At 36.0% G+C, this 26,654-nt stretch overlaps 1 protein-coding gene across 2 annotated transcripts in view; it reads right to left on the bottom strand.

The window, feature by feature from the left end:
• Positions 1-26,654, bottom strand: part of USP9X (ubiquitin specific peptidase 9 X-linked) — a 97,091-nt gene that overhangs the window by 35,151 nt on the left and 35,286 nt on the right. For both annotated transcript variants that reach the window (XM_059839989.1, XM_059839990.1), the window contains exons 10-23: positions 25,177-25,329; positions 21,344-21,448; positions 19,649-19,855; positions 18,678-18,814; positions 13,397-13,530; positions 9,019-9,106; positions 7,078-7,420; positions 5,558-5,653; positions 3,767-3,978; positions 2,017-2,257; positions 1,657-1,806; positions 1,437-1,557; positions 839-969; positions 304-582 (exon numbers count right to left, since the gene is read on the bottom strand). In XM_059839989.1, the coding sequence (XP_059695972.1) occupies positions 304-582; positions 839-969; positions 1,437-1,557; positions 1,657-1,806; positions 2,017-2,257; positions 3,767-3,978; positions 5,558-5,653; positions 7,078-7,420; positions 9,019-9,106; positions 13,397-13,530; positions 18,678-18,814; positions 19,649-19,855; positions 21,344-21,448; positions 25,177-25,329 (2,397 nt within the window). The remainder of the gene's footprint in view (positions 1-303; positions 583-838; positions 970-1,436; positions 1,558-1,656; positions 1,807-2,016; positions 2,258-3,766; positions 3,979-5,557; positions 5,654-7,077; positions 7,421-9,018; positions 9,107-13,396; positions 13,531-18,677; positions 18,815-19,648; positions 19,856-21,343; positions 21,449-25,176; positions 25,330-26,654) is intronic.

Here is a 26,654-nt window from a genome sequence, read left to right as displayed (position 1 = left end):
CAGAAGGATGAATAGAGTTAAAAATGAGTAGTTACCTAGGCTGACAATCATGCAAACCATTGAAAATCATACACACAGTAAGTGCATCTCACACCTAACTTTTTACAGTCACCAAGAAATAGGATTTGTTTAGTAAGCTGATCTCTTTTTTAGAACAGCAAAACATTATCTGAAAGTACTGTGAGTCCTTGATGTGCAATGCACTCAAAGAACAGATTGTCAGTGAAAAATAAGGAGATGCTGCTGCACACATTATAAAACACAGAGCACATTGCTATTTGCAGCAAGGAAGATTTATATTACCGGTGAAATTGTACTCGTGCCTTCCACAACTGGCTGACAAGCTTCTGCCACAGCTCGAACATGGCCATATCCAATTGCTGTTAGCAATAATTTGGCTATTTTTAGAGCATTAAGGTAGGCACCCCTTCGAGTCTCCATATCTGCATTTGGCAGGAAGTTATTTCTGGTCAGCATGCTCAGCACAAGAGGCAAACCACCACTTTTCAGGAAGTTGTACTGGAAGTCACTGGCGTCTTCTCCCAGAGGTGCACTGGCAGGCATTAACAAGGCATAAACTACCTGTAGAAGAAAATACAGTTAACTAAAGGAAATGCACCAGCTTGGATATAGATGACTGACCATGAGAATTTGTAGAAATACTACATAAGCAGTGCTTTGACAGCACTGGCCATACACATTTATGCCAGTAAATTGTTTAGTATTTTCAATTGTTAATTTCAAACCAGAATTTGATCTTAGGCTTCCATAATGTTACAGACAGGACTGCCACAGAGAGAACTGACAATTTTTAAAGAACAGGCAAAGCATCACTAACCTCTGTTAGATACAGCACTTGTGAGGCAGAAGGACCAAAGAACAGAGAATCAAGGGATGGACTAAGACTGCTTTCCCCAAGCTTTGCATGATCTAAACAAATTGCTCTTAGTTTCTCGACCGTAGTGTTATCTGCAATAAAAACACAACTTATAGGCATTCTGCAGCAAAAGTACTCCACAACAAGCCAGTACTATTTACAATTATAAATCTGAAAAATTTTAAGTGTCTCAGAACAGTTGCAAAAACTTACAGACAAAATCAGGCTACGGAGTGTTCTCCAATGATTATTACAGTCAAAAGTGATCCTATTAAAGCTGTGCTACAAAACCACCTTAAAATACAATGCTCCCCATTTTCACTGAACTGTGGCATTAACCCCAGTACCAACTGCAAACTATGCAACTTCATATAGCAGATGAGAAATAACTACTTGGGAAATCTTTTACAGACCTAATTAGGATAACAGTAATGAATTACAGTAGTAATAAATTACCAGAAAGTAGGAAATACTCCCCTATCTTCACTTTTATGTATCAGATGAGAAATTATTTTACAGCATATTACAAGATGAAAAAAAGGATCAAGTTAAGTTTTACCTGGTGGCATGAGCTTCATAAGAACACGAGCTCCATCTCTAAGAGGTGGCATATTTAGACTACTACCCAAGTCTGCAACTTGCCAAAGAAAAGAGATGTATCGAGGATGCAGTGACATGATCTTAAAATAAGCAAATTAAAAAAAAAAACAAAACTGTTAGCCAAAGACACAGTATAAGAAAAAAACATGTTTGAACTGGTAATTTCAGAAAATGCTTACCACTCCAGGCAAACAGCTTTCAACTTCTGGATTTGGACCATCACTGTAGTGATTGCCGTGGTTGCCCGGAGAACCAGTTGAAGAGTCAGAAGAACTATCTGGACTTGAGGGCATATTAGAATTTATCTGCGTAAGCTTAGCTGTAATTAGCTGAAAAACACAATTATAGTTTTAATACTCTCCAAAAATTAAGATTCTTTACCAAATAAGCATCTGATATAATGTTAATGGCATAATATAAAGAAGAAAGAATGGAATTATTCCACAAAAATAAATGACGACATGCACTATATTTTTCAAGCATTTACAAAAGGGAAGGAACATCTGAATTGATGAAAATACCCAGCCTGCAACACTTACCGTTTTATCCTTGAGATTCAGCTGCCCAATTAATTTTCTGTCATCTGCAGGATCTACCAGCTCACCCCCAATGAACAGCTCTACTTTTGTGTGTGCACTGTTGGCTTTAATGCGATTGAGGATGCAGCGCCGCACTTGGCCAATCGTGTCGTTTGTGTGAGACCAAATATCCAAATCTTCCACCTGCCGGCCTTGGTTTGGAAAACGAACCACAAGTGTGATATGTTTACCACGGAAAGCTCTGAAAATAAACAGAAAAGCAAAAGTTATTTTTGCCCTCATGAAATAAATTCTTTTCCTTCCTGCATTTTTTGCAGCAGGTATTTCAATATCAAATCTTTACATGGTATTTTTCAGTGTAAGATTTAGTGAAAGTCCCAGCAACTATGGCAACAACATACACAGAATCTTTCAAGAAGCTACACTTGGTACAAATGCATTAATCATATGGTCAAATTTACAGTCAGGTTAGGAACACTGACAGAAATTTTAGAAGTCTCTTATAAAGTTTTAGATCTCTTCTCTGTCTTGTAACTTCTTGATCAAAATGTGCAAACAAAGCTTAATCAGACTGGCAATGATGTTTTGCTCTTTTAGCAAAGCAACTCAAGCTTTAAATACACCAAGATCAGAAAAATCCATCAGGTTGCCAAGCCTTAATGCCTTCTTCTGTCAAAAGCTGTTAGAAGTTTTATGCTAGAATTCCAGTTTTTAAAATCACAATCTTTTAAAGAAAGTTTGAAGTGGTCAAAAAAGGAAGAAATGGTTTCACATTAGCAGTGATCACACTCCCCACAATGGCAGAGAGCTCATTAGGAAAGATGTGCCCAGATAAGCCTAAGAAACTAATCCCATGTAACAAAAGGCAAAAACTCCTCAAAAAGCTCCTTGCTAACAAGGCCTGTGAAAGATTAGTCTAATCAAATAAGCAGCCCATAAAAAAAAGATGTACACGCAATCAAAAAGAAAACTTTGTCAGGACTCATCAGTCAATCAATATATGCAGTAAAAAAGTTGTAGCAACACTGCAAATTACTGACACACCATAAAGAAATAGCAATTGCTTCAATTTTTCTGACAAAAAGGTCATTTAAAGTAAGTGGATGAAAAACCTCCACCATGTTTAAAAATACGTTAGCTGCATCAAAAATACATAGAGACACCAAGGATTTAAGCTAAGTTTTCACTCAAGGACAAGTATAAGAAGAGTGAAGGTGTACAGAAAATAAATATACTTCAAAGTACTGGTTCTCTTCTTCCCCTCCTCGTGAGGAGCTTACAGAATATTTCACTTAGAGATAATTAAAAATTTAATCTTGTAAAGTTAGATTGAGATCTCTACAAACAATTCTGGAAGGTGAATATATACATTTACAACATGTTTTTGTGTAATAAGACTATGAGAAACAAAAAAGTTTTGCCAATGCTAATGTAAAGAACAGTACAGCTTTTAAGTAACTATCTGAAATAAAGAATCATATCCAAAACAATTGAGCCTCAAGGTATGTTATGCTAGTTAGAGAAGAAACCACCAAGTTTATTTTTAGGCCTGCTGCTCCTTTCACTTGTATTTGCCTGATCTTTCTTTTTTAAATATAGTTTCATATATTAACAAAGAAAGGGGAATTCTGAAACACTGTGAAACCATTTCCTGAATAGAAGCCATTTAGAATGTAAAAATCTCAAGGATAATAGTACTGGTTTAGTTTAACAGAAATCAAAAATCATGATACTGCTTTTTCACACATACCTTGACATAGGTAGAATAGTTCTCTCTTCATGGTAATCACTGTCACATTCATTTATATACTCCCTTAAAACAGTCAACACTCTCACCATCCTTATTGCTTCTTGTCTTGCACAGTTGATACTGTCTTTATCTCCATCCAACACACATAATGTATCATAGGAGGCTTTTAGACGATCGAAACAGGACTGAATGAAGTCTTCATGAATCACTACCTAATTACATTAAGAAATTGGTGTAATTACATGACATATTAGAATCCATCTTTTCAGAAGGATGACCAAGTGATAGAGAAAAAAAATTCCCCAAAACCAAGACATGTAAGTTACTCAATAAACCTGTTTTATTCCAGCAACTGCCATCAATAGGTAGCTCTAATTTAGTGTGCACTTCAATAAACTCACGCCATCAGCAGCTGTAACCATACTGTATGTATATAGAAAAAGTGAAAATTTGGACAGAGAACACTGAATTGGACTTTCACTTTCTCCTTTTCTGAGACTATGTTAAAGAATTCTTGTGTGCATGTAAATCCAGCACTTCTGGAAGTGTCAGAGCTAAGCATGTGCAGATGGACAGATCAATGCATGCTTAGTAAGCCCAGACCTACAGCTAGACAGAAGCCTCCAGCCATCTGCCACTGCAGGAAAATACAGCTTGAATGGCTGTGAATTCACCACCTAGAGCAGCTGTGCTGGACCTGGCAGACTGGCAGCTCTGAAGATTATGAAAGTGTTTTTGAAGACAAGTAGAATATCAGTTTAAAGAAATACACCTGGCAAGTTATCAACTGGAGATTGTCCAAAGGACAATATTCCTCCACTAAATTTGTGCTGTCACATAATTACAGAATGGTTTGGGTTGGAAGGGGCCTTGATTATCTTTTGGCCTCTTCTGGACTCTCACCAGCAGGTCCATGTTAGGGGTCCCAGAGCTGGATGCAGCACTGCAGGTGAGGTCTCACCAGAGCAGACAAGAAGGGCAGAACCCCCTGCCTGCCTGGACCTGCTGCCCATGCTGCTGTTGATGGAGCCCAGGACACTGGTGGCTTTGTGGACTGCCAGTGCATGCTGGGCTTCTCATCAACCAACACCCCCAAATCTTTCTCTGCAAGGCTGCTCTTGATCTGTTCATCCCCCAGCCTGTATCTGTGCCTGGGATTGCCCCAACTCAGCTGCAGAACCTTGTGCTTGGCTTTGCTGAACTTCACAAGGTTCTAAAGGGTCCACTACTCAAGCCTGTCAAGGACCCTGTGGATGAAATCCCCTTCCCAGAAACAGAGTATATCTTCTCTGTCCATTCCATACAGCTCCCAGCAAATATTAATGCAGGGAGATAATATCTGATTTGTTAGACCTCAGCTTGACCACTACATAGAAACTCAGTGACCCTTTGTAAGAGGCATGCCAGAAAAAAGAGATTACATTAGCTTGTGACAACACCCCACAGACCCAGCCCCTGAACATACTCATATGAGTAAGTGCCACAATTTGCAGTGCAACAAAAGGCTTTCCTCTTATGACATTTACTGTTTTCTGAGTAACAAGAGCAAATACAGCAGATGAACTTAGTCAGAAAAATTAATGAGAGTTCAGTCTGCAAATATGAGAAAAAAACTTTAGTTCTGCATCTGCCCAGAATTTGACGGTTGGACTCACCCACCAAAACAAAGAAACTATTTCCTGTTTTCAATTCTTCCAACTACAAAAATATCACCAAACTGATGTTTAAGACTATTATTTAAAGACTATTTTTATCTTTATTCTGTTCAGTCTTCTTGTTGCTTTTTCTTACCTGATTAACTTGCAACCTTGGACCAAGATTAGTATAGATCTCTTTAAGAAGGTCTATTGCTCGGTTTGCAATGTCATCATTTCCCTGAATCACAACCTAGCACAATTGGAAAAAAAAGTATTTACATCTCTTAAAACTTGCTGGTGTAAAAATGCAAACCAAAACTACTACACAAGAATCTCAACACAACAGTAAGTCTAATTATCTTATGAGGTGAAAAGGACTAAAACACTTAGTTAGAAAATACAATTAATAAAACTTACACTCAAGATGATTATATGAGGAAAAAAAAAAATTAATTAGTTTTGAAGTTCAGAGTTGGCAAAAAAGGATTATACTCTATAAACAGAGTAAAAGCACTGTTTATAAGTTCATGTTCACATAACATTCCAAATTTTCCTCTTTTTTCAGAGAACAAGAAAACTTCAGATGCTTCAACAATCAGCATCACGAGACAGAATTTTCAAGTATTTAAATGGCTCTGAATGGGTGGAAAGGGGACAAGCAAATGAATTCTGCTTCTAACCTGATAACCTAAATTTTAAGTACTAGTCACCAGGTCTGACAGCAGGTTTTACAGACAACCCCTGCAGGGTACACAGCTCAAGTCTCATGAGTTTTGCTGATCAGAGTAAGCTGATTCCCAAAACTAAAACATGCTAACGTTCTGTGGGGACTCTGTTCATAAACATGATGTGAACTTACTTGTATAAAAATTGGGATCTACTTTGATTTTAACTATTATCATCAGGATTAAAATACCCAATCCTTCAAGAAGCCACAACCAAAATTACTGAAGACTTCTGCTGTACACATTTTACAAACACATAACCATGACAATCATGTTACAGGGCACCACTGTGAGCTCTAATGCAGCTCTTGAGAAGTAGAAATACTGTGAAAAAATCAGGTTACAGTTTAAATACTGATGGTTTTCACCAACAGATTTGGCAAGCTTCAGGAAGCTTCAACCTTTCTACTGAAAAGGAAGGTTCTATATCAAGAGAATAGGTGTTATATGGAATCTACAGATCCTACAAAACCACCATGTTTAGTCAAAATGTTGTGGTTATAAGAGGAAGAATCAGACCAGCGATCACTTGGTCTGATCTAGAATCACTTCAGTTTACCCCACTAGAAGGAATGCCATGGAATTAATTAATTACAAAGTGCATGAAACAAAGCTTAATTATAATGTGCATGTGAAAAAAAAGAGAAATCTACAGAAACTTCACCTGGAAGGATCTTTTCTTCAATAGGATTGGCAAATTTTTAATTTCATGTGCATACATAAATATACTTATGTTTCAAATAACTTTCCATTTAACATCAGTCTGCAAAGTTACTAACTTGCATACTTGCTGGGAAGACAGAGGAGTCAAAAGCCATGTATTTAGTGGGAAAAAGCAGATTTTCCCAATTTCAGTCCATTACTAATAAATTACACATTCCTAAAAGCATAAAGAGACTGAGAAAGTCTTAGCAGTTAACCTTTCAGATGCTTCCTTCAATTAACTCACCCTCCAAAGGTAGTCTAATCCTATTAATTCCAGGTCATCCATCATATAGGCTCGTCTCTTTGCTACTAGCTTTCCTTCTCGACAGTTCACAGCTTTGAAGAAACGTTCAAAACATTTCATTCCATTTTCTGTTAATAGGGAAGGATCCAGCTGAAGCACATTATTTTCAAAGAAGTCCTTATTAATGTCAGGGTCTAAGTCTGGTTCATCCCCCATTAGTTTGGAATACCATTTAAAACAGGCTTCGCGATCACAAAGATAAACCGCATTTTCTGCTAAACACTTCCATATTTGCTTCGCCTGAGGGGCACAGAGCCACAGCTGACCATCCTTCAATAAAAATCTTGAGCAAAACAAAGAGACAATTAACAGCACTGTCTAATACACAGCCAGAGTTACAATGCAGTAAAAAGTACAGGCACAAAGTTGGATATGCACATTAGACATGTATATATCACAACTATGAGAACTTTATTTACATCATCAGTCCACTCATAATCAGCCCCATGATATCTTAGTAAGTTTGAATGAATCAAGATCAATCAATTCCAAACAAAAAAAGAACACAATTCAGTAAAAAAGTTCCTTACACAAAAATACCAAGCATTGTTTACATTTTATATACAAAGAAATGCACACTTCCTAATGTACACTATTTAGTTTAAAAAAAATCAGGTCACAACATATGAGAAAAAATTAATTCTGCAATGATTCACTATGTTTTAAGACCTGATTTAGCAAAATTGCAAAAAAGGAATCATTAGCATAGAGCAGAGCCAGAAGCAGAAATCAATGAACTGGAAATTTTCCTTTTATTTAAACAAGTTTTTAATTTGTGTTCAATTATTATGAAACAATTATTAAGAACTTCAAATCAGAGAGCTAACACTAAGGATGCTTCTTCAGGAGGAACAAATTATAATCAAAGTTCTTTAGATTAATTTTTATTACTAATTTTTTTATGTAGAAGAAATCAGGGACTGAGTTATGGCACTGCTTTTCAGAAATTGCTACATACATATTCTACATTTGACATCCATGGAATTTCATAAATTTCTGTACATTAACAAATAGTGAACTAAAATCAAAGGAAGTTACAGTTTTGAACATACAGGAATGACACATTAAGTGTGCTATCCATGTGCTATGGTATAATTTCATTAAACAGTTAACACTTCAGTTCAGTTAATGAAAATTCTCAGTAAAATTTTAAAACATAAAAGAAAATATCTTTTAGAAAACAAGGAAAAAATAATCCAAACATAGCTGTTCAAGTATTTTTACTCATTTAAAACAAGGTTAAAACCAAGTAGGAAAAAGCTGAGAGAGACTCAGCCTAAAAAGCATCAGCATTCTGCAGCTCTGTGATGAGCAGAGATCTTTTGTTTTCTTATTTTACTCCAACAGGAGCTGGCTAAAATAATCCAAATAATTTTTTATTGCCTTTTCTTTCTGGGGCTCAGTTGCTGCCAAGACATCATCACTGACTGAGGAAAATATGTGTCGGTTTATGATCATGGATTTAATTCTAGTGTGATACAAGTAAGGGCACAAGGCCATACCCCTACTTGGAATATTTTAAATTTTAAACTAAGTTACCCCAATAGGAATGTAACTGTATCCACCACACACTATATTTAAGTCAGTAAGGTTCTGCACACAGACAGGAAAAAATACAAATCTTAGTGCAGAATTAGAGCCTTGGATTCCAAATAGTCTAATAAAATTTATTTCATATATCCAACAGCAGAATAAAAGCTCTCCAGGGAAAAAAACCAAACTAAACCAAAAACATTCAATGTATTTTTGCATCTGAGTTTTGAAAGAAGTTGACAAAACAAATTAAAGCTATAGAAGAGAGAGAAATGCAAAGCATTTTTCTTCAAAAAGCAGTCAAAATATTCTTTAAGAAGTCAAACAAATGTTCAGGTTAAAACTCACCGTAAGAAGTTCAGTCGCTCCTGTACTTCCTGCACGTGACTGTATCGGCTTCCTGGTCTCACAGTCTGAGGATCATACTCACCATGCTCTGCAAATAAAACATTTTATTAATTACACAACACACTCAGAAAAGTGATGCTGGCTCCAGAAGACAGGAAGTGTTTGAAGACTTGTTACGCTGAATATAATCCAAGCCCAGTACATTTTCAGTGAGGCATATGAAAAGAGTTTTCAGCAGTCAGCTACTAGTTAATGCTTCTTCCTATGCTAAACACAGGCAAAGACTCCTGAGGTCTTACAATCAAGTCAACAATTATGTGTTCATTGTTCAGAATAATGAAAGTGCTACAGAACAATTAAGACCTTGCACTCTATTTATTCAAATAAATTTTTCCTATTTTCAAGTAGTCAGTTTGACGTCAGAAGTCAGTTGAAAAAAGAAGTATACCAAGCATATAACTCAATTATCCAGTGTTTTTTTTTCTGAGGATGCTTTAGTTTTGTTACACAGCATATTTCCAAAATTTCATTTTTCTGTTTTTTAGGCTTTTTCCTCTCCAGACGAAATCATGACTCCATTTCTTTACCACCTTTATACATAGCTATGCACACACCATCACTCAGAGGAAGAAAGTATAAGACCACTTTATTTACTGCAAGTTTCCAAACATAAACCCCAAATGCCTGTAATACTGACAAGCTTGAAACAGAAGTCATCTTTCGAAAGTAGGGCATGAAGTCAAGTTTTTACCTGCATTTTGTCAAAGTTCATCATAATATTTTCTTAACAGCAATTTTGTTCACAGGAACATGGTTTTGGTGTGGTTTTGTTTGGTGGTTGGCTGTTGTCTATATTTTTTAAATTAAAAAGATACAATCTAGATCTGTACTTGCATTACCTTCATCTGTACTAGCAGTATTTCATCATGATACATTCATTATGACAGCTCCATTATAAACTAATCAGTGCTTTATTTTTTATTTGCAATGATGTACAGATTGCCTTTAACTAAGGTGACACAGCCATGGTAGACCATCTCATGACAACATCAAGACTAATACTAAAATTTATCTTCATACTTGCTGAAAATCAGTATCTCCTATTACATCAGGCAGGGGGTAAAAAGAAGTACATCAGTGCTTCAAAATAAAGAGAAAAATAATTGTCATAAATACTCCTCTCTATATCCAAGTGTAAAAGGTACACTACCTTAAATACTGAATGACAGGGGAAACAGAAGACCAGTAGTTAACTAATGTCTGCAAAACTGAAGACATTATGTTCATCAGAAATCCTTAAAAATTAAATCATAACTTTCATGAAATAATCATAAATGAGCATATTGGAAAAAGGAGAAATGTGAAAAAAAATCTGAATAAATAATATAAAAATTTGTAAACAGAAATTATTTAATAATTAGAAGCAGAAAACCCATAAAATATACTGTGTCTCCAGCAGAAAAAAATCAGGGTAGGTAAGCGTTTTGCAGAGAAATTAAAATAAATTACTTGAAGTGTTGGGTGTTGAGGGTGGGTTTTTTGTTTGATTTTCATTTGTTGAGGGGGAGGTGGAGGTGTTTGTTTATTTTCACTGTGGGAACTACCTGGGCTTTTTCTTCCTGACTAAAGTTTAATTCACAGACACAACATCAATAGTGGCAATGACAGGAGAAGTCAAATCCAGCCAGCTGCAGGCAGTGTGTGGACATACTTCAGAATTCTGAAAAACTCTGAACTACAAAAAAATTCCACTTTCCTAAATATTTTCTGTATCACATTCTTTCTAAATCTTCCAGATTTATTTTTTACTCTGTACATCCCACAGCAAGTCAAAGTGTAATCTTAAAAATTCCTTTAACACACTGGAGCAAAAAACAACTGGTTGAAAATTTAACTATAATTAGTGATAAACACACACAGGAGATTACTTGGTACAGTTTCTACAAAACCACTTCATTAACACTTTGGATTTTTTATTACTGCAGAAAAAGAGAAATAAAGGAGAACTGAAATTTTCAAAAGATCTTTGATAAATTTTTGAAAAGATGAAACTGTGACCTCCTTCAGGACTACAAAATCCAAGAGCAGTTGTCTCATCTCAAGGAGGACTTTGCAGCGCTGAAGGAAAGGATGAGTTAAAGAGACGGGAAAACCAGAGAGCATGGAAAAAATTCAGAAATATAGATTAGGCTTCTCTTTAACCCTAAAAAGGCAAACATTAAAGGGGAGTATCTCAGAAAACGCTATGCATTAGTGAATACCAGAAGACTAGAAACACTGTTTTCCATCACCAAACACAACTAGGGAAGACTTCAAGGAAAACAAACATATGGCAAATTCAAAATTAATTTTAAAATATCCAAATTACATAGTTATTGCAGTGTTAAGTGCCAAGAATATCTGTCAACAACTGGATTTTTAATTTCTCTGGCATTTGTTTGACCTGTGCTGTTTGTATCTTTGCCTTGAATTTTCCCCCTCTGTCTCATTCACCTTCTCCAGCCAAGATTAATTCTACAGCTTCCACTTCTTTATGTCTTCACATGCATAATCTTCTTTCTTCCCTTTTCCTTTATTCCCTTTCATTTATATAGCCCCCTGGCATATTTTCTCCCCCTCCATGAAGGCATGGAAGACAAACATCACAGCATTCTATGTTCTGCTCTATTTAGTATATAAAACTGAAAATTAAAGAGTTTTTGCATAGGAGCTGTGGATTACAGTCTGAGCACAGTATCTGGAACATGAGGAAGATCTCCTAGTTGCCCTTAATAATAAGTACCTAATAAAAAAACCCACACTATTATTCTTCTGCTTTTGTACTCCGATCCAAATGAGAAGTTCTGCAGCAGCTTCATCTCAAGAAGGAGATTTTAATTGCTTTGTAATTAGATTAAATTTAAACCTTTTACACACTTGTAATTCCTATTGCATTGAAGATGTTTGTATCACTGCTTAACTGAGTCACTACAGCTGGGGAGGGGCAGGGCAATGTGGGTTTTTGGGAAAGGAAAAGAATAATGCAAGTCATCAGCCTAATTCTTCTGCCCTCAACAATTTGATATGTAAACAATATTTTCAAAAATGACCTTTTGGCTTGAGAATTAAAAAATAAGATAAATTAAAAATAGTTCCTACGCTAATACTGAAAACAGATAAAAAAATTTAGTATTATTTTAACACTGTGCAATGCTCTAATTAGTTAAGGTACTTAAATTAGGGTAAACCCCTCCATGTATTCCTGAATAGAGAAATACAGTTGCAGTATGTAGATTTAACTAAATGTTATTCTCACTGGCCTACACCTCGCTGAAGTGACTAATGGTGTTCACAGAACACCATTATTTACACAAGTCCACAAGTATGTATTTTGGATATCTCTTATATTAAATACATATAAAAATATACCCTCCCACACACAAATAAATAAATAAATAAACTTAATACTCAAAAACACATTAATTCCACAAAGGCCACTTTCCTGTGCACTGGTAGCTACAAGCTTTCCAATGTGCAAATATCCTGTCCTCTCTGAATGACCTACATTGAATCCCTTCAGAACATACTGTGTTATTTCTGAGATGCAACAGAAAGGCTGCCAGGCTGTTATGAGGCCAGGGTAGAACAGTCCTTGGTTCCAGCCAGTAAAGTCAGTGGTGGGGAAGGAGGAATGTAAATCTCCTCCTTTCACTTCTGTTGGCATAATTTTATATTTAAAGAACTGTGGTCCAGTGTACCAGAGTTTCCTGGTCCACCATTCTCCTTCACTTCCATGTTTCTACCTCAGCAGTTAAAGTTAATCCAGAGTAAGAGGGTAAATGCATCAGGGAAGAGCTAGATATAGCCTAAAATACAAAAACACTAACACAATGTGCTGCTCAAGTGCTGCTAATAACAAACACGGTGAGAGAGCCTGAACAGACATGGGAGTTAGAAGGGAAAAAGAAATGGTATCTCTGTGGTTTGAAGTCCTTCTCCCTGACAAATTCCAAATATTGGCTGCAAATTAGGGCGATTAAAAAACTTGTCAAAGGAGCCTCCAAAATTCAAAACTAGAAGTTTACTACTAGAATCTTCCACCAAAAAACTACCCTAGCCTAAGTAGAGTAAGATGATTTTTAATCAATCCACACACAAACAATGGCTGCCACTTTCTCATATTCTGCTGTAAAACACACATTTTCAATTATAAAAAAGAAAAAAATTTGTATTTTAAGCTTTTCTTATCCAGTCACCACAAAGGCTATTAACTCCACAGATGCTTGTAAATTAAACAAATAAACTTAATAGTTATTTTATTATGGGAATTTACTTTTAACTCCATTTTCAACTGGAGTTCTCCTATACTCCATGAAGCAACTTTGATGTTAAGACTCACCTTTAGCATACTGCCTCATACTTTCCATATAGGCAGAGAGGTTTTCTGCAACCAGTGTAACGAGGGCGTGATTGTGCTGAAGTTGATTGATTAAGTCATGTCGGTAAAACACGTGGGGACTTCGCTGAGTTTGACTGAAATTAAAATACAAGTGTTAGAGGAAGAGAAAGAAGCTTTGCACCAAATAGTTCAAAAATCAATTTAAGAGACACATCTTTGATGCAAGATCCAAATTTTCCTGCAATATCTCAAACAGAACAAAGATTAAGTTTCTGACAATATTTTTCTATCTTCTGACATATCAACAGTTCTTAGGAGTTACTAAAGCAGCTAATTTATGAGGATTATATGGTTACAATATGTATGGAAAATATCAGAGCAATGGGAGCAGCTGAGTGTGCTGGAGGGAGAATATCTGCAGCAAGACAAGAAGATAAATAAACACCTGCCCGAAATGCACAGTAGAGACCCTCCACTACAGTATAACTACAATATGCATAACCCTGGTTTCTCCCACAGCCATCTGATAGTCTTTTCTATATTTAACATTAAAACATCATAGCCAAACTACATTAGCCAATAACTACACCAATTATTTCTATACTTAAAAAAACCCTAAAAATAGTATTGATTTTTTTCTGAAAAATAAGTATGTGGAAAAATGTTGATACAAGCAAAAAAAAAACCTGTTACACAGAGCATATAACCTAAAAGCCCCCAGAAAAGTTTAAGAAAAGAAATACCCTAAATAAATAATTATGTTGTAATTTAAGTGTATTATCAAGACCTGACCAAAATGCTTCTCTTAAACTAGAAATACTTAGATGACAAAAGCAAACTACAGAGAGCTTGTGTCCAAGACCCACATGCCACAGACACTAACAAATCCTAGAGCCTGGAGACTCATCACCTCTGCAGAACACTCTCCAAGTGTCTCAACTGCTGTAGCTGTAGATAGAGCAGTGATCTTGGCTGCATAAACCAGAACTGCTCTTCTACAGTGAAGAGAGAAAAAAAAGAAAACAAGTGGGTGTCAGGGGGAAGAGCAGCATCCCTCACAGCCACTCAGCTGATCCCGTAGCCTGCCCTAAAGAAACAAAGATTTGATTTCCAACCTGTTCTCCTTTCTTTCAACACTTAAACAAGCAGACTTCAGAATTAGCTGAGTGGATTACAGGTAGGAATTCTCATTCTTCCTGGGAAAGAGGGTATCCATACGACATGGCCTACAGCACTCCATAGTACTTCCACACCTTTAGAGAACAGTGGGGAAGGCAAGAAATCCCAGTTCCAGCATCAGCTGACAGTGATCTTTGCAGCTGATAACCACATTTCACTGTAGATGTAACAGCACAGATAAATTGATTCATTGGCCAAAGATCAGTGTCCATCTGGGTTTAAAAGACAGAAGCCACCAACACACCAGTAATTTTGTTATCTGCATCCAACAGACTTTGGGCTGCTAAGCACTGTGGTTTTCAGAGGATTAAATTTCATAACATGCAGAATTTTCTAAAATAGTTTGAAAACGCTCAAATACCCAGACATTTATCAGACAGAAAACAAAATGGATGGAAGCACAAAAAAAGAAAACATACAGGACTTCATAGATTCAAAACACTCTCTGTTTTCACTTTAAGAAACGTTCTAATTATGTTTCATTCCATCTCCACCAACCTCCTTACTGAGAATAAAGCAGCAGCAAATCCAGCAAAAGACTGGATGCCTATTTTAGTGGTTGCCCAAGATGTTACCTCCAGAGAGAGAACTGCATTCACAAAGGGTAACAGAAAATAAGAACACTGATTATTTGGGAAATACATATGATCAAACAACTAAAGGAATAAACAGAACCAAGATGGGATGTTTTGTGGAATCAAAGATATTAGAGTGTGTACTTATATTCATAATATGTGTTTGTATCAGTCTCACACAGTACAGCAAACCCAAAGCTTTATCAGCAGAAGACTACAATGTTCTGTGTTAGATATTTTTTATTTCTCTCCTTTCTCAGCCACATGCACAAAGAGTACATTTGTACACAGATCCATCTTGGTTAGCAATGACTTTGAAAACCTGAATAATTGAAATAACTAGAGTTATGAGCTGTGAGTTTTAAGAGTTTCAAAGTCATTGCTAACCATTGCTTGGTTAGCAATTACTGTGAAAAGCTGAATAACTGAAATAACTAGAGTTAAGAGCTGTGAGTGATTGTGAGCAATACCTCCAATATTATTTTGATCCACTGCTAGGATGGACTCAAAGGCAAAATGATTGTCTTTAGGCACAGGAAAAAAAACTGATTTGACAAGAGCTTCGAGAATGTTTTCTAGCATTAAGACAAAGTCTACATGCAATTAAAATTTTCCTTATGCATCTAAGGTTAGACTAATATGACATTGTCCCTGGGACACAATCGTTTGACCTTTAATATTATTACACATTAGTTACTAGACACTCAATAATGTGCAATAACTGAGGAGCTTGAAAATTTGAAGTTAACAGTAAAACTCATATCTTCATTGTGTTACACTAAATGGATACCAAAAGCCAATGTATAAAAAAACCAAAACAAACCATTTTGAAAGGGATGACAAAGTATTTTGGATTATGAAAAAGGACATTAGAATGTTTATTTGTTAGAAAAACACTGGTAAACTGGCAAAGACAAAATTCCAAACAACTTAATTTAAATGGATTAAAAAGAATTATTTATCTGCACATATAACTCACCCAATATAATACTACATTTGTAACTCAGCTTTTGAAGATGACAGTTGTGCCAACTGAACAAATGCTATGTACCACTAAAAGAGTGCAGATTATTCAGATAAAAAATCCAAATTGCAGCGACCGATCCCCACAAACTCCACTGCTTAGGGTAAAAAGTGACTTGAAGCATCATTGTTGCCCTAAAGCACTATGAAACCACTCAACTCTCAGTGTTCAGTTAATTCTCCTGGACAAGTAATTTAAGAGACTGGTATTCTACTGCTCAGATAGATACAGGTCAAACTTTAGCATTTGATATTGGTCTACAGGAAGCTCTACCACCCAACACAGAGAGAATTATGATGATTATCTGTAAACTAAAGGTCAATATTATGAGTAATAAAGGTGACTATTCCTAAGTATTAATAAGCATCTTTGCACCTGGAAGAGTCCTTGCACTTACATAAATATTATTTTCTGTTGCAATTGTGGTTCAGCTGAACTTCCTGACACATGTAGCATTTCTTTGTGATCAGGGAGCTAAATTTTGCCACAGCAATTGTATAACCAAATTCATCACTTTGTTCAACTGCATGAATAACTAGCAACAATTAAAACCTCCCCCTCAAAAGAATTTCTACAGTGCCAATGGCATAAGGTAATTTATACAGATTTTTGCCAAGAACAGTAGCACTTCCTTATCTGGACTGAACTTTCCACTGCCAGTGCCAGTCAGCTGACCCACCTCAAAAGAGTAGCATAAAGAATATGTGCTCTGTGACATGTTTTTGAGGCAGTTGTCACAAACACCTGTTTGGACTTATTTTCACTCCAAATTCTAGAAGGATGTTAAGAGTTTTAAGTCAAATAAGGGAAGCTGATAGGAAGAGGTATTGTATGCACTACAGTTTCCAAACTCTATCAATATTAAGTTATGAGAAAACTCAGAGGACTGGAAAGTCACCGATTATTTCAAAACTATGTTTTCATTCAGCACACTTCCAGCCACCTGGGCAGTAATACCACCTGACTAAGACAACTCCCTCAACAGTATCGTGCTAACAAAGGGTTTTTAAGTTTCTTAATTTAAACTTTCAATTCCAAGTTCATTTTACTACCATATTTGTTTTTCAAATTCAGCATAAAAATAAGATGCTATTATATACTTCAATGCAGACTGCCCTGAAATCTGAGGAAGATATGGTCAGATTGAAAAAAAAAAAAAAGAGGAGAGACATTCAAACCATTTAACTGTACACAGACCATGCAGGAAACCTATACTTCCACAATTAAAAGAAGTTTCATTCCCCCCAAGATTACTTTGGAGCAGAAACCTAAGCCAGTGCCTTGAATACTTGAAGTGCTTCAGTAATTAATTACTTAAAGCAAAGCATCTTTGTTAAGGCACTGTGCTTAAAGCATTCAACTTGAATAACCTTGGTTTGCCTGGATCTTACAGCATGAAAAAGGTTAAGGATTCCAGAGAAAACAGACTTTTCTGCTAATTGACAGGTAACTGTGACTTTTTTGGATAAACCTCAAACAATCATCAATGAAAAACTGTAAGGAATTAAAATATACTGAATATTTGAGAAGTATGCTGCAAAGTAAATGAATAAAGAAAACTCCAGAAGCCAGGAATGCAACATTACCACAGCTTCTGAAAATGCTATCAGTAAGAAGATAGTGTTGTGCAAACTGCAGCTTATTTTCCTCAACTTTCCCTGATTTGATCCTTCTTGTGAGCTGACTGTAATAGCAACATTGTCTTGAATACTTTATCTGCTTACAAGAATTAAAACAAAGCAATTGTGCAGCACTGATAAGCCAACAATGTTTTTCAGGAGTATGTAAAAATTCTGATGTGAATACGTATACTCTTAGGGGCTCAGTCTTTCTTACTGAGAAGACATTAAAAATAACTAAAAGAATCATGCATACTTTAACAAGTCCAAACTGATAATGGCTTCTCATTATTTCTTCCTTTCAGAAACAAACATCAAATGAACCCCCGACAAAACGAACAAACAAACCCCCTCACCCCAATAAAACAAATTCCACACATTTCTAATCTATTCCATTCAAGAGAGAAAATCAGTAGAGAATTTTACCCAGACCACAAAGCTACCTTTGATTTTAAGCATTGGAACTAGATGACCTGAAAGAATTTACCATTAAAGAACAAGGATGAGTGGCTATGTTTGTGTATGTATGTGTGTGCATACAGCCACATAGGCATGTAAAACACATTTATGCTTTGTAAGCCAATTCCATTGTTAGGCAGGGAACGCCATGAATAACTGAAAAAGAACTTAGATTTTCCACTAGATTACCATAAAAATTATTAAAAACATGTATGAAGAAGCAGTTAATGCTCTCTTACTAAACTTAGGTGTATGACTTTTTAGACACTATTTATACACACTAGAACAAACTCAAGACCATCTTCCAACACAAGTTATGGTTTTACCTAGACCTTCCAGACCTCTTGCAAAACAAAAAAAATTAAATTAAATTCCAACCCATCCAACTTTTAATAAAGAAAATTTTATCTGAATCCCATTCTTACCTCAAGTTCTGTGGTGCTTCACCAAACAAACTGCAAATTTCTCTAATTTGTTTCAGTGCAGGAATGACCCATTTGTCATTTGTGCGAAGCTCTTCTATAAAACGATCTATCCACTGGATCTTTTGTGTATCTCGATCCTTAAAGAACAGCAGTTTATAATCAAAATCAAGCATATTGCAAAACTATCCCAATTCCCCTTCTTTGTTTCTGAGATGGAACACTAAGTCAAATACTGGATCACCTGAGTTTTGAAGAATGAAAGCATAATAGAGGTATCTGAGCAGCACTACATGCTGGCAGAAGCTACCAGTGTGTTACAAACTCCCTGCACTCAAGCACTATTTATTTAACAAGTGTTCAAGTAATTTCCTTTCTTCTTCCATTTATTTCTACTCACTGTCATAAAATATCAAGAAACAATGAGAAACTGTTTCTTAACAAGATGAATAATGGATTCATTTCAAACCATAATTAATTACTACTCTGACAGACTTTCACAGAAGTTTGGGTAGGAAAGGAGAGTGTATAATAGTATGAAAAGAATCTTGCTACGTCCTTTCTAACATACAGGACAGATAAGGACTTAGTGGCACAAAAAAAACTCAACAAAACCAACTGAAATAAATTAGTAAGAGGTTTGAGGAAAAGCAAAGGGGGTGGGGAGGGGGTTGCTTTTCCTTTCTCCCTATTTATTTTGATAGGGTTCTTTTCCAATTCTTCCAGTGTGCTAATTACAGTACATCACCAACTGCAACAAGATAGGCAAACTGATGTATTGCACTCTCTCTCTCCCATTAAAGCACCAATGGTGTTGATTAAAATATGTCCTGCAAAATTTTAAAAGTACTAGGACGTTGACAGAATCACACAAATTTATGTAAGTAACACTTTTGTTAAATCACCAAATAGCTTGAATTTTTTGTGGATCACGGAAGGAAACTCAGAGACTGACTTCACACTGGTTTACTCACCTGTGAACAGCTGTAATCTAAGATTTTTATATGGGCACTAAGAGCTTGGTCCATGATATCAACTGGCACATCATCACTGTGAGCCAAATTCCACAAAAGGTTCAGCACTTTGTGTGCCATCACACCATCCTTGTCATCCTCTGCAAGGCGACGAATTAACTCCAGCAGTTTCTCACGCTGTTTCTTGCTTGCATTTGTCCAACTTGCCTAAGACAGTATTTTAAAAAAATATTATAAAAGTCTTTTTTTAAAAATTCCACACATAACCTGCACTGTTAACAAACAATGTAACAATAAAGTGATGCAACTACATAAAGAATTTTCACATTAATTCCTGTCATTAATAATAAATAGCAAATTAGAGCAATACATAAGCCAGACACAACTGAAGAGCTCTTCTCTTCAGTATTATATTTACAACTACAGCATATTCACCTTGAAGCTTAAAAAGAGATGCCTCTTTATTCAAAGATCACAGATGTGTTTGTAGAAGCTAACATTACCATTGACAATTGCACCAACAATCAGAGTGGACTCAGCTGTTTCTTTTAAATGCTTTCACAAAACTCCAGTGCTTACACTTAAAAGATTTCTTAAATAACTTATAACCACTACATAAGTAAAACTTTAGTATCACTCATGCCTCTGAATCAGACTGAAACACATGGCCCCTGCATTACATTAACCTTCTCCTGAATAAGTTTTCAACATGCCATCACTTTATATCCATCTCAAGGTCAGACACAACAGTTTACATACAGCATCTCTGACCACTGGGTTAACTATCTGAACTACAGAACATTAGACTCACATTCACCAAAGTACAGGACCACACTAAACAAACCATAAATTGCATGTAAGCCAAAATATGAGCATAATGCATTTATTTAAAAAGAGAAAACAGAGTCTACAAAGCTGGCTTGCATTTTCAAGAGGTACAGCAGATCATGTCCTGAAAGTGAAACTGTAAAACAAGCCAGAGAGCAGCACTACTGGAAGCGGCAAATAAAAGCCAGTGAATAACATAAACTTTCAGAAACAAGTTGTTTTGTCATTTCAAACAAATCACTGTGTGTTTATAAACATTCAACTTTATCTTCCTGAGACTGTTTCATTTTGTATGTAAGCTAAACAGAGAAAAGTTATTACATGATAAAGAGGAAGTTGGGGGAGCAGGGAACGGAAGTCCTTGATCTCCTCTACTTAAAGATCAAAAGTAGCACTGCCCAGTAAACCTGACAAAACCTACTCTAATGCCAGGAGAAAAACATAATTTACTACATCACCAACACTTCTTAACTTGGAACAAATGCAAAAAGGTATATAAGACAAACAACTTATTTTATTTGGAAAATTCTATATTCCTAGGATTGCTAAATGTAACTTTAATACTACAGGCTTCACAGACCTGCATTATCCTGAAGTGCTCAAACCAGAAAACAAAACTGTCTACTAAACAAAAATAAGAGGCCTTTGTTTTAGTCAGGAAGTAAACAGAAAATCTCACAAGGAGTGCTCATTAAAGAACAGCCTTTCTAGAATTAAATATTACAGACTGTTGATACACATTAAGAAGTCTTTTAACACACAGAAACTGAGCAAATCTAAAAGGAGAAAGAAAGACAGTGAAAAAGCCACAAATTTACACACAGCCTCACAACCCATTTCCTGAATACAGTCAAAACACAAAATTACCTTAAAACAATCAAACAGGTGATCAAGCTGTTCAGGAGAGAAATCCCAAGCTAATTTTGCAAGGAGATCATGTACATTTTTTACAATGGCTTCATGTTTTCCTGCCTGTCAGGAAGAAAAAAAAAAAAGAATCCACCAATAATTCATATTAAGTCAAGCAGCAAGACATTCTACAGGATTTTTATAAGGAAGACTATTAGAGATGGCCAGCAAGAAAAGCTGATGCTGTGGGAGCAGCACAGTAAACTGAATACTTCACTGGGAATTCACAATATTTAGATTTCCCTTTTAAGTGTAAGTATTTAAGTGTGCTTTGTATGTGTGCACACAAGTATTTATTTAGACCACAAATACTGCAGCATCAAAAAATTTTTTTTTTTTGTTTCCTGCTACAAAATCAAACTGGGACAGAGGACAGTAAAATCTAAAAGGGTATTTTAATGTACAAACTGGTATTTTTATGTTGTTTTGTGAGGGTTTTTTTGGTTTGGGGATTTTTTTATAATAAATTACTCAAAATCCACTTCTGAATTTCATTGAGGAATTTTAAGGTGTAAACCAATCTTTAGTATTTCAGTTTCTCAGGCTGAAGTACCTCCTTTGTGTAAGTGGATTCACAGACAAGTAAAGCCTTCTATTACAAACAACTTGTTACCAGACAATGTTTTGAAGTCCAGCAGCTTTTAAACTTACAAATCCAGCAATGAGACAACTAAGGACAAGATGCTGAGTTTTATACTAGACACAGTTTTAACTAAGAGTGTGGTGTACATCACAATTTCAGCATTTAAGGAGGAAGACAATGAGGGCACAAAAAGCTAGTTCCATTTAACTCCAAGCATGAAGAAAATTCTCTGCCCAGATTGGAAAACACATCCTGTACTTTACATCTGCAGTCAAAAGCAACAAATATGGACTATGAGAATCAATAGCTGATTTACTGTAGAAATTTTTGTTGTGAGAAATAAAAAATGCAAAACAAATACCTAAAATACACATTCTGATGTAATTAATCTTGTACACTATTAAAAATACATGTATAAGCACTTTTGAAATTCAATTCCTGCTAAAAGCTTTCATCAGTAATTTAAAACCAAAACTAAAAACCAAACCCAGACTAACAGCTTTGTTACATGCTGTGTCTTAAATTCTTTATAAGGTGTCATAAATTTTTGTTTCAAAAGAAGTAATTTTAAGTAGTAATGTTTGTTTTCACATTATGGGTCAGATTACAAGAGGGGGAATTACCAAACCCATAATTCCACTTGACTTTGGAAAACATAATGTAATTTTTTTCCTCTTACCAGACCATTTCCTGATAGAAAGAAGAACTGAGAACATGCAAGGCAGAAATAATACAGAAATATGGCCAGCTCCTGGGGGGAGCAAGAATAAAGCAGGTAGCAACCTTGATTTGGGAGGTGCAAAACCAGACAGTGGGAGGAGGTAAGGAACCTGGTGTGTAACCTGACAGTTTGCTGCACAGGAACAGGGAAATGCCTGTTAACTTCCAGTTAAATACTCCAGAACATAAGTCAGGAGACCTCAACCTCTGCCAGTCTGTATTCTGTACAGCTTGATCTTCCCCTGCAACTTAATGCTTGCATTTAGAAACTTACAACACTACAACTTTCCTTTAACCAAATACACTCCTATATTGTGAGCACTGGCTTTGTAAGACATGAAAACACTTCAATAAAATTAAAACTTAGGTTGCCTTTGAAAGGCAAAAGCAGCATAATTGCCTTACTTTTAGTAATACTTAAAGAGTCTCAGGTGCAGGCTCACCCTCTAAAGCCAGGCAGCAACACAAGTTCTTGAGCCTGAAAGCAAAACCTCCTCACTGCTGCACTGAGGCCAAGCTAAAATAGCTTGTTATATAAAGCTACAGAGTAAATCAACTCCTCACTACTGAATTTCATGCCCCAGCTGCTCTCAGGAGCAGTCATTAAATAAGAACTTCTAAAAACTACTATACACAGGGAGTAGTGAAGTAGGTGAAAATCACTCTGTATTAGCAAATTTTAGTATTCGTATTTTTTAGTCCATTATAATCCCGTGGCTAAAGCCACAGTGAAACCATCCACCTGAGTAAGAGTTACATTCACACAAAAAAAGTACAGGGCAAAAACACAGCCAGAGCCCTGCAGCAGCCACCTACTTGAAAGCATAAGAAGTGAGCAGAGCAAGCTGGGTGTTTAAGGGCATGGAACATTCCTTCTGAAATTACTCCTATTTGCTCCCAATTTTTTTCCAACTGGTAAGGTGGACAATCCCCATTTTTCAAGGGTTGCACAATGTATTCACATTTTCTTGGAAGGGCAGAAAGTTTGACTTACACTAGCTTATACACGTCCTATTTCCAAGCACTAGGAGCAAGGTAATTGCTTGGAAGATTTTTTTTCCCAAATTTCAGATTTTTTTCTCCTCTTATTAAAAGTGAGGCTCTAAAACAGGTAAAAGAGGCCTACTAACAGCAAAGCAACCTCTCAAAGTTTTGTGGATTTTGTTTTTTTTCCCCCCACAATTGTCTTGGAGTCTGGAAAGATCTATAGACTGCAAGCTGAAAACTAAGAGTATGATCCCAGACTTTAATTCAAGTAATCTGTGTATTGCTCTGCTACATGATGGACTTTGTTTCTTAACAGGACTTTGGGATAATAAGAAAAGACTGTATTGAGTTTCAGCCTGTGCAGTTACTGCCATGCTGGAACTGAAGCCTAGGCATGATGAAATTACTTGCAACACCAGAGATCTCCCCTACGTCACCTGTGTTATAAATGTAACATGAAAATAAGTCCACTTAAGCCAAACTGTTATACTCTCAAAACAGCATGAACACATGTAAACTGTGTTATCAAAATAACCAGACTTGTATTGGCCTTTGTCAGGGTATAACCCAGTTGGCAAATGAGCACCACAGAGCTGCTCACTTAACTCTCCACTCCACAGTGCCATGGGGGAAGAGAGTGACAAGAGTGAAAGTGAGAAAACTCAGAGCTGAGATAACATAGTTCGTACAGAAGCTGCAATGGAGAAATGTAACTCTGTCCCTGCTCAAATCAGTACAGCCCTCCCTCCCTTCCTGGGAAACCAGAGTTAGCCTCCCCACACTTGAAGGACTGGCCTGAAGACTTTTTTGTATAATCAAAGTTTCACTACTCATAATTTATTTTTCAATCCTATTTTTAAAAATTTTCTGTATAGTCGGCAATTCTCAATGATTTTGTCTCTCCAGCTGCCTGTGTATTAAAATGATGCAGACCACAGCTAGGGAAATCCACCTCCCCAGTTGGGTAAGTAATAAAATCAATTTTGCAAAATTTGTAACTTTTCAAAAATCATTATTGCAACACAAGGAAAAGAACTTGCAGGTAAATAACTTCTAGAACAGTCATTATTCTAAGCCTTACTAGTCACACTCTGCCCAGGAAAAACTTACACAACTGCCTGGAACTCAGAGATTAGCAACATATATTTCTCCATGCATTTTAAAATACTAAGCTATCGTGTATCATGTCTCTGCTCAATGTTGGAGGTTCGTTAATACTTAAAAAGGATCACCTCTGCACCACGTTCTGAACTGTTCCCTAAGGCTTTACATACATGTGTGCCTGACCCCTTCCAGGGGTCATTTGACCCCTGGAGACACCCCTGGCGACATTTGAAATGACAATTTTAAGCTCCAAGACCCCAAAAACAAACACCATTTCACCTTAAATTTTCTTCAGCTTTGTCTAACACAGAGCAGAAGCAGCCCAGGTTCTCTTCTCAACACGACATACAAGGAGATGCCTCCTGTGCAGCAGCAGACAAGCAGCTGAATTATTTACCTGTGCAGCCCAAATGTTGTCAAGATCCTGCAAAGTGAGAGCTTTCTCTTTGATGACAAACCGGAGAATTTTCTCAAGTTTTTCTACATATTGAGGTTGATGAAGACTATCCCTTAATACAATTGATAAAATGTTGTTCTGCTGGATCCATTCCTGAATATAAAAGAAAGTAGTGCCATCTCAAATTATTCAGGTGCCAACATTAATATTTAAACTACAAAACAAAAATACAACCTGTTACAGATTAAAAAAGATGCAGCACAAAAGAAAGGCTTTCATTTCAATAGAAAGGCTTTAATTTCCTCTCTCTCAAAAAAAGTCACCATTAAAAAAATCCAATATATTTCTGAATTATTATTGGAAAATGTTCAAACAATTGCAAACATAAGAAGCCAACATTAAGAAGAGTTAACTCTTCCATTCAAGCAGCAAAATTTTTATCTTACAATTCACAGTCATTAAGTATCAAAACCAAATTGTTTAAGACACGTCCAACTCTGCTGGTACACCTACAGCATATCCCATAAAAAAGACTAAAGCAAGGACTGAAATATAAAAATTATTATTTCAGTACTGCCACTTTTGGGGTTTTTGAAATGTTTCTAACTGAACCAGAGGCAAATATTCAAGTCATATTTAAGGAGATGCAATTTTCTCAGTGGTGTCACGAACACAGTCAAACCATTTTGTTCCAAGTGAAGCAAAGCAAGATGTGCTCTGAGCACAGAAAGAGAAAACAAACATCCATAGCATCATCACTTCCAACACTGTCCTTGATCAGACTTACAATATTCAAGCTGGTCTCACAAAATAATGACATCTAGACATTTTCAGTCAAAAACACATGTTTCTATGAGATGCCAAACTGTAGGAAATGTGTAAAAAAGAGACCTATTTCCTCTTAGTGCTTTAAAAAGTCAAAACTGCAGTTATTTTCTCTTGTCAGATGTCGTTTTGTACATACGAACCTTACAACACGTGACCAGTCAGAAAGATGGGGCAGAACAGTCTAAAAATCACTTAACACAACAAGATTTGACAAAAATTAAGAGAAAATAATTCTTATTTTAGTTTGATAATTGCTCATTCTCATACTTCCTTATACATATATTCAAGCAACAATATTCAAAATACAAAAATATTGATTAAAACAAAAATGTGGTATCTAGAGTTTTCTGTACTGAAGCATCCAGCTTCTGAAATGTGAGAAGCAGAGCAGTCACTTAGAACTCTAATGAGAAAAAGTTGAAGCACCAAACCCAGACTGTATCCTTATTTAAACGACCATTACATTTCTAGTTGCTGCAACACTGCTGTTGCAAATGAATCACATTTGTTTTATCTAGGTTTCTCTGGGTTTTTTAAAACTTTATATAAAACACGCACTATCCAAGGATCCATTTTTAAGTAATGATTTTAGCAGCAATGAAAAATAATTCTCAACAGCAGCTTTAACACAAATGCAGCAATTTTTTTCA

The sequence above is a fragment of the Haemorhous mexicanus genome, chromosome 2, assembly GCF_027477595.1.
Source record: "Haemorhous mexicanus isolate bHaeMex1 chromosome 2, bHaeMex1.pri, whole genome shotgun sequence".
Taxonomy (NCBI): Eukaryota; Metazoa; Chordata; class Aves; order Passeriformes; family Fringillidae; genus Haemorhous; species Haemorhous mexicanus.
This window is presented reverse-complemented; position numbering and strand designations above follow the sequence as displayed.